The sequence below is a fragment of the Bos taurus genome, chromosome 10 (assembly GCF_002263795.3).
Source record: "Bos taurus isolate L1 Dominette 01449 registration number 42190680 breed Hereford chromosome 10, ARS-UCD2.0, whole genome shotgun sequence".
Classification (NCBI taxonomy): Eukaryota; Metazoa; Chordata; class Mammalia; order Artiodactyla; family Bovidae; genus Bos; species Bos taurus.
This window is the reverse complement of record NC_037337.1, coordinates 18971598-18986433: the sequence shown is the minus strand read 5'-3', so window position 1 is coordinate 18986433 and position 14836 is coordinate 18971598. Positions and strand designations below refer to the sequence as shown.

The following is a 14836-nucleotide window of genomic DNA, read 5'->3' as shown; positions in this document are numbered from 1 at the left end:
TACCCGAACACTACATCTAAGAGATCATTAGAAGAGTGTAAAAATCATTACTTCTACCTAACTAATCTGCCTTACTTTCAGATAACAAAGAAACCCCTCAGACAGAGCTGGGATGATTATTGCTTTGACTCTGAGCCGGTCAGTACAAGTGCCTAAGTATCCTGTGTTCCTGCTAAAGGACCCTTTTTGTGACTTAGTTAGGAAGAAAGTCAGCTGAAATACAAACAAAGAATCTAGCAAAGAAGATAAATCAGTGTTTATTTTATTAGAATTGACTTTTTTGTGTATGTGTGGTTTATTGATTAAAAACAATTTACCTTATTTGGATTTTGGGGGGCTATATTTGGACTATATTCAGTATTTATTTTGAAAAATAATACATTGATTGCATTCCTAATTTCAGCATTGTTATGGATCATTATAACCCATAGGGTTTTTTTCCCTTGACATTTATTTATTTATTTCAATTCTTATGTGGTAGTTTAGTTATCTTCCTATTATGGGTAGTATTTATTGTTTATTTTAAAAAGTTGCATCCTTCCTGTTTTATGTGTCTGTTAACAGTCTTCACATAATGAATGCATGCATTTTTTTAATAGCAAGAGAGGCTATAGCCTCTATGTAATTTTCTAAAAAATTAAGAATTGAAATTCCTTTAAATAAGATTATTTTATGTTTCAAATTAAGTATGATTTAAAGGCATATATGATGTAATATAAAATGAGTAGGTAAATTTAGCATTATTTGTTATAATTTATAAAAACAACTTTATAATTGTAAATAGAACATAAAAAAATCTTTTTCCTTTACTTCAGTTTGCAACTAGGTCAGATGTGAAAGGCTGAAAACACACACTCATCTATATATTCATTAACTAATGAACTAATGTATTAACTACTCCTCCTGGAAACGTAATATGTCTTAATCATGCTTTAAATAACTATCACTTTAATTCTCACTGCATGTGATTACAAACTCCGCTAATTGCAAGACTATCAGATTTTGAGTAGATTTAGTAATTTTTCCTTCAGTTTAATTGCAGTACCGTTTCATAATCAAGTAGTTTGTAATTTCAGATTTGATGTTTTAGAAAATAAATTTTAGACAGTAAATTTATAGATACTGATAATTTTTAGTAGAAGAATTTTATGCTGTTTTTTCTCTTGAGAAGCTTTAATCTTTTGCTTAGTGTGCCAGTTGATTGTGTGCACCTCATTGGGAAGTAGGTAGGAGACTGGGAAACTCATATAGTGAATATAAGACTTGATTGCCTGTACAGAGCTTACAGTGAGATTGTCAGCTGGTCTGCTATTTAGACAGTCTAAGTAATGCTTAAGAATTTTTAGGTTCTGAAGTAGGTAGACCTGATTAGAAAACTGGCTCATCTACTTGTTAGTTTTGAGAACCCAAGCAGGTGACTTGTCTTTTTGTTTTCATCCCCTCTTTAAGGGGAAAATAATGGTCTTTAACTTTTGTGAGTATTAAATTAGTGCATCTACAGAGCTTAATGTATTGCTTAATGCTTAATACTGTTACTGCTGCTAAGTCGCTTCAGTCGTGTCCGACTCTGTGCGACCCCATAGACGGCAGCCCACCAGGCTCCCCTGTCCCTGGGATTCTCCAGGCAAGAACACTGGAGTGGGTTGCCATTTCCTTCTCCAACACGTGAAAGTGAAAAGTGAAAGCAAAGTCATTCATTTGTGTCCGACTCTTCGCGACCCCATGGACTGCAGCCTATCAGGCTCCTCCATCCATGGGATTTTCCAGGCAAGAGTACTGGAGTGGGGTGCCATTGCCTTCTATATAAAGCACACTGTAAATGTTTCCACTATTGCTGCCACCATTGAAAGCATTATCATCCATCTTTTCCTTTTAGAAGAAATTTGTAGCCATACTCTCCTACTCCCTTAATATTAGTTTCATTACTATCCTCTTATTTATTATATTTTCAAATCTATTATCATTGGAACTTTAATTTTTCTGCTTTTTCTTGCAAGGTAATTTTAATGGAAGCAAGTAGTCTATCTGAGGATTTTTTGGTTAATTTTTTCCTCTTCGCACCTCCTTATGTCATATTTGGGGGCAAAGTAAACTTGTTTTACTCTGAGTTTTTAGAACTTATGTGACTAGCTTTATGGGAAGAGAGGATTAAGGAGGATTCTGCCGTTTGTGCTATATTACTTAATATACATTGTATGAAATTGTATAAGTGATCCCAAGGGGAACTTAAGTAAGAAAACTGCTTTTAACAAGAGACCTGTTGTTGCCCATTGTATTAATTCCTTAAAAGGGATTAAATCACCTATTAATAAAACAAGCTCAAGCAACTAGTGTTTCATGAAAGATAGCAGAGGACTTAGAACAGATTTTGGTGTAACCTCCTCTGTTATTTGGGTGACTTATTTAACTGCTGAGTCTATTTTCTTTCCTATAAATATAGGTATAATAAAATGTACATATGCATAATTAACTTCTTGTATTTTGAGAATTTAAAGATTATATATGGCAAGTGACTCTGATATTGACTGGTATGTAGAAGATAAATGGTAAATGCTAATTTCCCTTCTTTAAATGATAATTATCTATTCTAATCATTTTACCTTAAAGCTGGTTCTGAATAACTTCAATGTAAACAGTTTCACCTAATTTAAAATTTTTCTGAATTAAACTTTGAATAGTTGGGTCCAACTATCAGGCGAGTTTAGTGAGAATTGCCAGAATGGGTCTCAGGATACTGAACACCATGCTGCAAAGGGATTAAAACATCATATTCTCAGTGAGGCCAAGCTTTCCTGGTCATTACTGCCTTTATAGGAACCCAACCATTTGTATTGTACCTGACCTCCCATTTTCCCATGAAGTAGACCTGCTGCAGGAATCCTATGCAACTGGACAGGAACCTTTGAATCCATAATATTTACATCCTCCATATCTTAAGCATTTCTACAGCATAACACTTTTACTGCTATTCACTGTCCAACAGTTTATACATTTGGGGTCATTCCCTCAAATTCTGCCTTTTTGGCTTTATGCCAGTCCAGTACGAAGGTCTCTGCATGCTGCACAACTTCCTTTGCAAATGCTTTTCCATTTAAAAACCATTACCATCCATATTATATTTGATCATTATAAAACCGCTGGTTGTAGTTAGTATGATTACCTTTCACACAAGAAACAACAGTGGCTCAGAATTTAAGTGACTTCCCCCGTGGTGATGAAGCAATTTAATAATGTAATTGGGATTCAAATCAGGCTATGTTTTTTTATATTCTTTTTTCTTAAATGATCTTCAGCATCTTTCAGTTCAGTTCAGTTCAGTCACTCAGTTGTATCTCTCTCTTTTTATGTTAAGAAAGAGAGTATGACCAACATGCTAGAAAGTCCCCCTTGCATAAACTTTAAAAGTTTCCCTTTTTATCTGGAAAAAAAAGACAGTTCATTTGTATTTTGAGACAGTCACTGAGTGAGCAGGTTTGTTACAGAGAATAATTGTATTACTGTATATTAGTGTCAGTGCCAAAATTCAGCATTTTTCCTCCCTCTGTACCATTTACCACCTGCTTTTTTCTGGTGAGTTTAGAATATTATAAAATTAGAACATTGTAGTATTTCGCAATAGAAACTAACAAAATAACTGAAAATAGACTAAGTAGTAGATTCAGAACTTTCATAATCACCATGAGTAGTATGCAGATATATTAAAGTGAAACAGGAATTGGAGATTATTTAAACAGAAGTAGAACGTGTGAAAGGCAGAAGATAACCAAGTTCAGATTTTGAATTAGAGTAAGATGTCAAAAATATTATTTCTAATGAAGAAAGAAAATGTAGAATACAGAGTGCAATATATTTTCACTTCCATTGAGAGTATCTTTTAAAGGAAATAAATATCAGTGGACTTTTAGCTAATTGTCAAGAAATACCTTGTTGCTGAACCAAAAAAAAAAAAAATCCTTGATTTTCTTAAGGAATTTTCTAACATTCTTCTTCATCAAGCAAACTGAGCACAAATGAGAATATCAAATTTAAATCTTCTTTTGACTGTTATTTTTTCTTTTTTTTTTTATAGATTTCTATATTAGAGAACACAATGCCATTTTAAGACCTTTAAATAAAAAAAAATTAATTCAATTAATTGTTCGAAAAATACATTTGTTATAGTTGTGTGTTACAGCTGTGGCAGTTTATTAGGAAACCGTAAAATACCCTTAGTAGAGTCATGTAAACAGGCAATTTGAATGAGGTACCATGTTGGCCCTGCTAGGAGGTAAAATTAGAAATGGTAATGACTTTTCTGGTCAACAGTGAGGTCCGGAAGAACAGCTACTCCAGTGGTGTCATCCATCTTGCCTCTGATTTGCTCTTCTGAATAAGAAAGAGCCTGGGCTGGAGAGTACAGGGAAGTTATACAGTGGGTTGCTGTGAGTGCAGTGATGCTTATTTGTTTCTTTTGGAGTTACATAAAAATATAGCCAAAGGGGAATTTTAATCCATCTAAAAAGATGAGGGAGAGACAGGAAATTCAGCTGTGGCACTGGCATAAGAGGCAAGAATGAGAATTTAAAGTGTCATTCAGTGTCTACATCTACAGGGAGAAAATCTGAAGCCATTCATATAGTGTCTGTAGGTAGAGAGCGTTAATGGTTCCCACATAACCTGTTCCTCTTCACCATCCCACGCAGTGGGCTGCATAACTCTAATGTACTCCCATTTGTTTTTGCAAGTGGGAGAAGGATTCCAGTGACGATCCTTTTCCAGCAATAACCAGGTACTAAAACTAATTTAGATATCACCTAAATAGGGTTGGACATGACGTGGCAACTAAACAACAACAACAAACAGGAGCTAGGATTTCTCCTGCATTGGCAGCTGGGTTTTTTACCACTAGTGCCACCTGGTAAGCCCTGGGTCTAGGGTTTCTATGCAGTAGTCTATCTGCAATTCTACCCAGTACTTAAGACAATTAAATGCATTTTTCTTAACAACAAAACCCTGAACATTACTGATAAATTCATTCTGTGTTAGGCTCTATGGTGTGGTGATTAAGAGTAAGGGTTTTAGATTGAATGTCAATTCAGCAGTGGAGACAGGACTTCTAAAAATGCATCTCTTCCATAAAAGCAACAGGAACACTTGCAAAAATTGTCAGAATAACTTTGTTGGAGCTCAAGAAATTCATCAAAGGTCTGCAGTAATTTGGAAAGTGTACATACAAGAAAAAAGACTGCATGTTATTATTGTCAGTGCATTTTATAGCGTTTAAGCTTGCACTACTGACCACCCTCCCTCTTGAGCTCTACAGTGGCCTTGAAAACCTATAGCCTAGATGTGCAGTGAAAATGAGAAGTGGGACAACCACTGGAGGGAGTAGAAGGGGACTGGCACTCCTTCAGAGCTCCGTTCCCAGAGAATTTTCATTATTTAACCTATTTGGTCGTTTCATGGAAGACCCCACTTACAAGGCTATCTTTTAACCTGACTTGGAGCTTTCCCAGTATGAATAACCTTTGATCTAGGGGTTTTGTCCAAAACAGTCAGAAGCAGTTGCTGAACATTGCCACTCTCTGATGCAATAGATAACAGTTGGGGCAAAACTAACCAAAACATTTATTTATTTATTTTAACCAAAACATTTAAAAGGAACACCTGGGGAATGAGGTTTCCATAATGGCTATGAAAAGTTTTTGTGTATTCATGGGAATTTAGGTGGCTAAGCACATGCATAGGACTGTGTACGTGCCTAGGGCTATGCTCAGTAAAGACCTGAAGAGATCCTGATTTCTTATCTCAGGATAACATTCAGGTTTCCTGTGAGCAGGGTAAGGCAGAGTTCTAAACTGCCTAGCTGAATGTTGTAGGTATGCTTCAACGTAAGCACTCAATGACCCTTGACAAAGACTGGGAGAATTACTGGTCTCAGGCATGTAAAGACATGTGAAAGTGAAGTCGCTCAGTCGTGTTCGACTCCTTGCGACCCCATGGACTGCAGCCTACGAGACTCCTCCGTCCATGGGATTTTTCAGGCCAGAGAACTGGAGTGGGTTGCCATTTTCTTCTCCAAGGGATCTTCCCAACCCAGGGATCGAACCCGTGTCTCCTGCATTGCAAGCAGACGCTTTTATCACCTGAGCCACCAGGGAAGCTGCCTCCAATCAATGGCTGTTTATTAAGCTAAGTGAGCAGAGGTTTCCATGGTCACTTGTGACAAAGAATACAAACTTTCAGAATTAGTTCAGTAATGTCCTAAACAAATAGCAACTATAAGAATCAGCAGCAACAGTAACTCCTAGGGAGAGAGAGAAAATCTGATTTTCAGAGTTGCCATGTTATATTATTTAAAATGTCTGGTGTTCTATATAAGACTTTGAGACATGCAAAGAAATACGAAAATATGACCCATACATGGGGAAAGAAGGAATCTGTAAAAACCTCTCTCTGAAAAAATCCAGGCATTGATATTGCTAGACAGAATTTTTAAACTATTTTAAATATGTTTAAAGACATAAAGGCAACCATGTCTGAAGAACAAAAGGAGAGTATGAGAACAATGTCCCACTAGATGGAGAATATAAAATTTTAGATACACACAAATCAGTTTTGAAGTGGGAAAAAGTGTATAGTAACTGAAATGAGAAATTCAGAAGAAGGGTTCAATAGCAGATTTGAATAAGCAGAAGCCAGAATCAGTAAACATGAAGATAGATCAGTTGAGTTGAAGAATAGGAAGAACAAAGAATGAAGAAAATAAGTAGAGCTTCTAGACCTATGGGATACCATGAGGCATATAAACTTCTGAGAGTCCAGAAGGAAAGGAGGGAAAGGGATAGAAAGAATATGTCAAGAAATAATGGCCCCAGTCTTCTCTAATTTGATGAGAAAATTAATCTATACATTTCAGAAGCTCAACAGATTATAAGATGAGTGAATCACAGAGATTGAAACTTAGATGTATCATAATTAAACTATCTAGAGGTAAAGAGAGACTGTTGAAAGCAGCACATCATGCACAAACTGGGCTTTCCAGGTGGTGCTAGTGGTAAAGAACTGGCGTGCCAGTGCAGAAAACATGAAATGTGGGATTGATCCCTGGGTCAGGGAAGTCCCCACACCCACTCCAGTATTCTTGTCTGCAGAATTCCATGGATAGAGGAGCCTGGTGGACTATGGTCCATAGAGTCTCAAAGAGGCGGAACTGATTGAGGCAACTTAGCATGCACGCATGCACAAAGTATCCTCTGTATGAATGACAGTTGATTAATCATTAGAAACCATTGAGGCTAGAGAACAATGGCATGGCATATCCAAAGTGCTGGAAGAAAAGTCTGTCAATCAAGAATTCTATATTCACTAAAACTATCCTTTAGGACTTCCCTGGTGGTCCAGTTGTTGTTAAGAATCTGCCTGCCAATGCAAGGGACATGGGTTTGATACCTGGTCAGGGAAGATCACATATGCCACAGAGCAGCTGACCCCATGTGTCACAACTGCTGAGTCCACATGCCTAGAGCCTGTGTTCCACAACACAGAAAGCCTCTATGCAGCCGTGAAGACCTAGTGCAGCCAAAAAAAGAAAAAAATCCCTAAACACACATACACAGACACAAGAAGAACTATCCTTCAAAATGATGGTGAAATTAAGACATTCCCAGGCAAACAAATCCTGAATGACTGCTACTAGCTGTCTCACAGGAAATGTTAAAGGGAATTCTGGCTGAAATGAAAGGACACTAGACAGTGATTTGAAAGCATATGACATAATAAAGAGTACCATTAAAGGCAACTATAAAGTTATACTTTGTACTATGTAAAAGATAGTATAAATGTATCTTTTACATTTTGTAACTTTTAAAAACTAATTTTGTAAACTTTTTTCCTCCAATCTAAAAGACAACTATACAAAACAATAATTACATATCTCTGTTGGAGGCCATGCCATTTTAAAAGCTGTAATTTGCATGACAATAACAGCATAAAGAAAGAGGATGGGAATGAAGTTATATAGGAGAAAAGTTTTTATATACTATTGAAATTAAGTAGTTTTTAATCCAGGCTAGATTGTTATAAGGCAAAATGCTAATTTTAATTCCCTGTTAAGGAAATAGCTAAAAAATAATATAGTAATAAAATAAATGACCAAAATGTTTAAACAGTATACTAGATAACATGTATTTAGTACAAAAGAAGATTGTATTGAAAGAATAGAGGAACAAAAATAATATGTCTCTAAACATATGTGGAGTCTAAGTAACAAAGTTCTTAATAACCAGTGAGACAAAGGAAATCACAAGGGAAATTAGAAAATAGTTTGAAATTAATGCAAGAAAATATACACCCAAATCTTATGGGATACAGCTAAAACAGTGTTAGGAAGAAAATTTATAGGTTCAAATACTTCTATTAAAAAAGAAAGAATATCTCAAATCAATAACCTAATGCCTCACCTTATGATTCTAGGGAAAAAGGGCAAGCTAAACCTAAAGGAAGAAATAGGAAGGACATTATAAAGAGGAGATCTGAAATAAATAAAATAGAAGAAAACAAAAGCAAAAGCTACTTCTTTAAAAAGGTAAACAAAATTGACAAACCTCAAGGTAGACAGACCAAGAAAAAGAGAAAGGAGACTCAAATGACTAATTTGGGGAAATAAAGGAGGGTGTTGCTACTGAACTGATGAAAATGAAAAGGATTATAATACTATGAACAATTGTATGGCAGCAAATTAAAATCTAGTGGAAATAGAAAAATTCTTGGAAAGATGCTAACAGCCTATACTGACTTCAGAAGAAAAAGAAAGTCTGAAAAGGCCTGTCACAGGAAAAGAGATTGGATTAGTTATGAAAAAAATCTTCCCACAGAGCAAAGCCAAGAACAGTGAATTCATTGATAAATTTTACCCAGTACTTAATGAAATGAAAAATTACCATCAATTCTTTATAAACTCTTCCCAAGAAATAGAAGATAGGGGAATACTTTTGTTCTCATTTGGTAAAGACAGTATTACCAGGATACCAGATAAGACATCACAGAAATGAAAACCACAAACCAATATCCCTCAACAAAAATTGTCAACAGAATCCTTATAAGCTGAGTTCAGCAATATGTAAACAATATTTTATACCATTATCTACTGAAATTTACTCAGAAATGCAAGGTTGGTTCAGCTTAGAAAAATCAAGTCAGAGTAATATACCACATTGATAGAATAAAGGACAAAATCACATCATCACCTCAACATACACAAAAAAGGCCTCACAGAAGTGAATACCTTTTCATGTTTTTCATTATAAAAATGCTGAACAAATTAGGAATAGAAAGAAGACTTCCTCAGCCTGATAAGGGGACCTGTGAAAAATCCATATTTTATGGTGAATAAATGAATACTTTTCCCTTAAGATCAGAAATAAGACAGGATATCTGCTTTCACATCTTCTATATAACATTGCCCTGGAGATACTGGTAAGAGTAAACAGGAAAGAAAAAGAAAGAAAAGACATCCAAATCGGAAAGGAAGAAACCATTTTGTTTATAGATGGCATATTGTGTATAAAATTTCCTAAGGAATCTACCAAAAAAATCTGCTGGAGATAATAAATGACCTCATCAAGTTGCAAGACTCCAAATCAATATGCAAAATCGGTTGTATTTCTATACACTAAAAATGAAAAACCTGAAAACAAAATTAAGTTGGTGCTCCAATTACAAGAGCACCAACAAGTATAAAATTCTTATTAGTGAATTTAACAAGAGAATTGCAAGACTTGTTCACCAAAACTGCAAAATATTGTTGAAAAAATTTAAGGAATACCTCAGTTATTGGAAAAATATTCTGCGTTCATGCATTGAAAGGGTTAATGTAGTTAGCTGGCAATAATGGATCTACAGATTCGGCATAGTCCTGTCAAAACCCCAGCTATTGACAAGACTGATCCCAAAATTGATATGTAAAGGAATCTAGAAATGCGTAAAGAGCAAAAGTTGGAGGATTCACAGTTCTGTTTGGATTAGGCAGTGGTTTCTTAGGTGTGACACCTAACACATAAGCAACCAAATACAAAAAGGGATAAATTAGACTTCACCCAAATAGAAAACTTTTGTGCCTCAGAGGACACTATTAAGAACTGACAACTTGTAGAATGATAGAAATTATTTATAAAACATGTATCTGATAAGGAACTGGTATCTAGATTGTAAGCATTTCTTACAGTTCAATAGTAAAAAAAACTAGTAACCTGATTTTAAAAAGGGCAAAGGATCTGAAAAGACATTTCTCTAAAGAAGATATGCAAATAGTCAATAAAACACATGAAAAGATGCTCAATATAATATGTCATCAGGGAAATGCATATTGAAACCACAGTGAGAATACCACTTCACTTCACAGCTGTAATAAAGTAGACAGGAAATAATGTTGGTAAGGATGTGGAGAAATTGGAAGCCTCATATGCTGCTGTTGAAAATGTAAAATGATGTAGCCACTTTGCCTAAAACACCCTGCTAGCTACATTTTACCTAGTAATGCCTCTCTTAGGTGGAGAAGGCAATGGCACCCCACTCCAGTACTCTTGTCTGGAAAATCCCATGGATGGAGGAGCCTGGGAGGTTGCAGTCCATGGGGTCGCTAAGAGTTGGACACGACTGAGCGACTTCCCTTTCACTTTTCACTTTCATGCTTTGGAGAAGGAAATGGCAACCCACTTCAGTGTTCTTGCCTGGAGAATCCCAGGGACGGGGGAGCCTGATGGGCTGCCATCTATGGGGTCGCACAGAGTCGGACACAACTGAAGCGACTTAGCAGCAGCAGCCTCTCTTAGGTAGATACCTTAAAGAATTGAAAACAGGTGTTCAAACAAAACTTGTACCAGATATTCTTAGCAACATACTAATAGTAGCCGAAAGATATTGATAGGAACAATTCAAATATTCATCAGCAATTGAATGGATAAACTGCTGTATCCATACAATGGAGTACTATTCTGTCATGTAATGAATGAGGTACTAGTACATGCTACAACGTGGATGAAGCTTGAAAACATTTTGTTAAGTGAAAGAGTAAGGCACAAAAGGTCACATACTGTATGATTCCATTTATATCAATTTTCTAGAATAGGCAAATCTGTATATAGAATATAGATTAGTGTTTGCCTAGGACTGGAGTGGGAAGACTGGGAAATGAGAAGGGAAGTGATGGTTTAAAAATACAGGGTTTCTCTTTGATATGATGAAGGTATTCTAAAATTGGTTGTGATGATGGTTAAACAGCTTTCGGAATTTTACTAAAAAACCTCTGAATTGTACACTTTAGATAAGTGAATTGTGTGCTATGTGAATTGTATTTCTATGAAGCTATTATATACAAACGCACACAGAATGAATGTCTATAGTGGCTTTATTTATAATAACCCCCACATGGAAACATCCAGATATCCATCAGTGAAAGAAACGAATACCAAGTTGTGATATTATTCCTACCCTTGTACATTATTTAGCAATTAAATAACTAAACTAATTGATAGGCTGAATGAGTCCATAAAAATAATTTAGTCAGAAAGCCAGACATGAGAAGGAATATGTACTGTATGATTTCACTTAGTTTAAGAACAGGTTAAATAATACATAGATCTTTACTTGGTTGACTCTGGGAGGGGTAGGAATGATATTTACCAGAAGGGAATACAAGAACTGGTTGAGGTGATGAAAATGTTCTGTATCTTGATTGAGGATACATGATGTAACTGTTTAAGCTTATCAAACTATGTACTTGAGATTAGTGAATTTTATGGTATGTGAAATTTATCTTTAAAAAATGGCCATTAAAAATATACCTTTAAAAAAGGCCTGGGAACTGGCATTATAGAAACTGTTACAGGATCAGAGACATGGTTTCAGATTTGAATGCTACGAGGAAGCTGGAATTAAGCCCCTGTTATGTGGTATAAGGAGCTTCAAAGAGCTTGAACTTTTCTGTCACTGAAAAGATAATTGAAAAAATTCTGTTTATTGGCCCTGCTAGGAGGAACAAGAATAATCTTATCAATATGTGTAAGGCCTTGGATAAAGTTTGAGAACAAAGCTTGCCTAAAAAAATTAGTGTTCTGTATCTTCACCATGCATGGGTTATGGCTGTTAACCATGCATGGGAATTTATGCAGTTTGATGCATAATCTCAGACTGAGAAGTTATCCAGACTAGACTAGAAACTAGCACAAGCAAACACTAAATAAACCTTTTAAGAGTCTGAGACTCCACTGCAAATGTACTTATAAAACCATCCTAGGAAACCAAATTATCTTGACAGGGAGCTGCTGAACACAACAAAGAGAGGAATATCAATTTAAGGTTTAGAAATAGTATTAGAGTGTGTAAAGCAATCTTTTAAAATTGGTAAAGAGTTAAAAGAAGGCATAGAAAGCAAAATGAAAGAATTTCATTCATACCTGAATTGTAGGTATGCCGGTAAGACACAAAATGATCACAGATAGAAATTACCCATTATCCAGTTGAAATTGTGCTTAGTGGGGCTTTCCTTGGTGGCTCAGATGGTAAAGAATCCACCTGCAATACGAGTGACCTGGGTTCGATCCCTGGGTTGGGAAGATCCCCTGGAGGAGTGCATAGCAACCCACTGCAGTATTCTTGCCTGAAGAATCCCCATGGACAGAGGAGCCTGGCGGCCTACAGTCCATGGGTTGCAAAGAGTTGGACACGACTGAGAGACTAATATGAGTACAATGGCTATATCAATTTTGAGTGAGTTTTAACTTAAGATTACATGATAATTTAGTATATTTAATATTCTGAACTTTTATACAAAACACTTTAATACCATAATTTTCTTAAATTATTTCTGACTGCTGTATATCATTAGTTATTGAAGGGCCTGAAAGTCTGGTGATAACTTTAGAAAATTACAATTTGGATAGAGTATGAGTAGAACTCACGAGGTGTTTTTTTCCTCAAATGGTCCCCCTCCACTGATAGCCTCCCAACTGTACCCCACCGTGTTACTAGCCAAATGTAGGCTCATCTGAGCCTAAGCATTCCTTCTCTAAGCACCCAATCAAGGTGGGAGATTATTGAGAATAGAATATTTTTATTGAGGTATCTCTTGATTAAGAAATGGTGGTAACTTGGTAAAACTTGTCTCTTTTGAACAGTTTGCAACTATGGACTTCTCCATACTAAATAAATGAGATAATGTTTTTTAGCTTATTTTAAATGAACTAGTATGAATTCTTAAAATATTGTACAAAAACCTGACTATATATCAGATATACAAATATGTATACCTGTGTCTGTCTATTGTAATCTATTGTTATGGCATCATGAGTTTCTATCTCCTTAGCTGAGAAGTTGATGCCTATTCTCTGGGTGTTGGTATCCAGTTTAAGGAATTATAGTTTGATTAAACCATGCTTTGCAAACCTCTTTGAATTACTCTGCCTCTGTTTAACTTTTAAAATGATCTTCCTCTAGAACTATTCATAGATAGTATCTTGTTCCTAATTATACAGTACGTGCATACTAGTGGAACTTTAGTACATAATTATGTGTTGCTTAGTTTGCCTCTGTCTGTTTTAAACTATTCACTTTTGTGTTTTAAAGGCAAAGTTACTTATATTTGAACTTAATGTCCTAACTCTAGAGATGTTCTCCGTATAAATGATTCTCAACACCTTCCAAGCCTGGAAAACCCGAATTCTCTTTAAATCCATTTATTCCTAATGTTTACGGTACAATCTTCCTTCTCTCTTTACTTGCTCGAGTGACCCACTGTTTCAGTAACACTAATCTGGGGCTTTGGTCCTTGCTTGAATGTGCTCTCTTCCCTTTCTTCCCAATAGTTAATTTTGACAGATTCTCCAGCTTTGTTTTAGATTTATAAATACAGAAGTGCTGCTGGGTTTTCCTGTTCTGTGGTGCTTTTCTTTCTACTTTTTCAACATTGACACACTTGGATTTCCTACAAGTGTGGTTAATTGCGAGATTTGTGAAAGTTTAACTTTTGGTAAATTATTTTGGTTTGTTTCTCTTTGGGATTCCATCAGTGTTTCTTACATTGTTGCCAACTGTATTCTAATTATATTTCAGACCTGATAAAAATGAGTCCATTTAAAAAGGCACCATACAAATTGTTTTTGTAATTTCCCTAGTATTTTAAATTAGAGATTTTTAGTGTGGTGTTAACACAACATGTTGAGTACTGAAAAAGAATACTTTGAATACCTAAACAGGACCTTTGTTTTTTTCTTTTTGTGTAATTTCTTCAAATTAATTGGAAAAATTATTCACATTTAACCACAATTACTTGATACATTTTTATAATAGTTGGCAGCATTGTCCTTGATTCTCTGTTGGTGTGGGCTTATATAATGTCTTTTTCTTTTCTCCATTTTTTGTTTTTCTTTGCTTCCTAAGGACATGATGACACAGCGCCATGTGCAGTTTTGAAAAGTATGGATAGTATTAAGCTTTCTCCAACACCCAGTCCACCAGAGGAGCTTAGAGATTCTGCAGAGGTGCAAGAAGAGAAGTACAGTAAGGCTGCAAATGCTGATTAATAAACTCTGTGTTATCACATCCATTTGGAAATGGAAACCAGGAGCATTCTACACCTAAGTGGAACCTAAATGGAATAGACAATGTGACCTCTATCGTCCTTTGACCAGAGAGTCTCAGGATACCACCATTGAGACTTTCATTCTTTTTCTTGATATAAAGAAAGAATTGATATATACATAAAGATAATATACATGTTCTTTTAATTTGGATGACTATTTATCTATGATTCTTGAGTTGTTATTTATACTTCGTTAACAAACTTTTAATTGATTTCCAT

The 14836-nt window shown here is 35.5% G+C and overlaps 1 protein-coding gene and 1 pseudogene across 1 annotated transcript in view; both read left to right on the top strand.

Annotated features, from left to right (window-relative positions):
- MYO9A (myosin IXA) overlaps positions 1 to 14836 on the top strand; it is a 388889-nt gene that overhangs the window by 75113 nt on the left and 298940 nt on the right. The window contains 1 exon segment of the mRNA XM_024997927.2: positions 82 to 138. Within this exon segment, the coding sequence (XP_024853695.1) occupies positions 82 to 138 (57 nt within the window).
- LOC100847876 (unconventional myosin-IXa-like) overlaps positions 12448 to 14836 on the top strand; it is a 104281-nt pseudogene continuing 101892 nt past the window's right edge.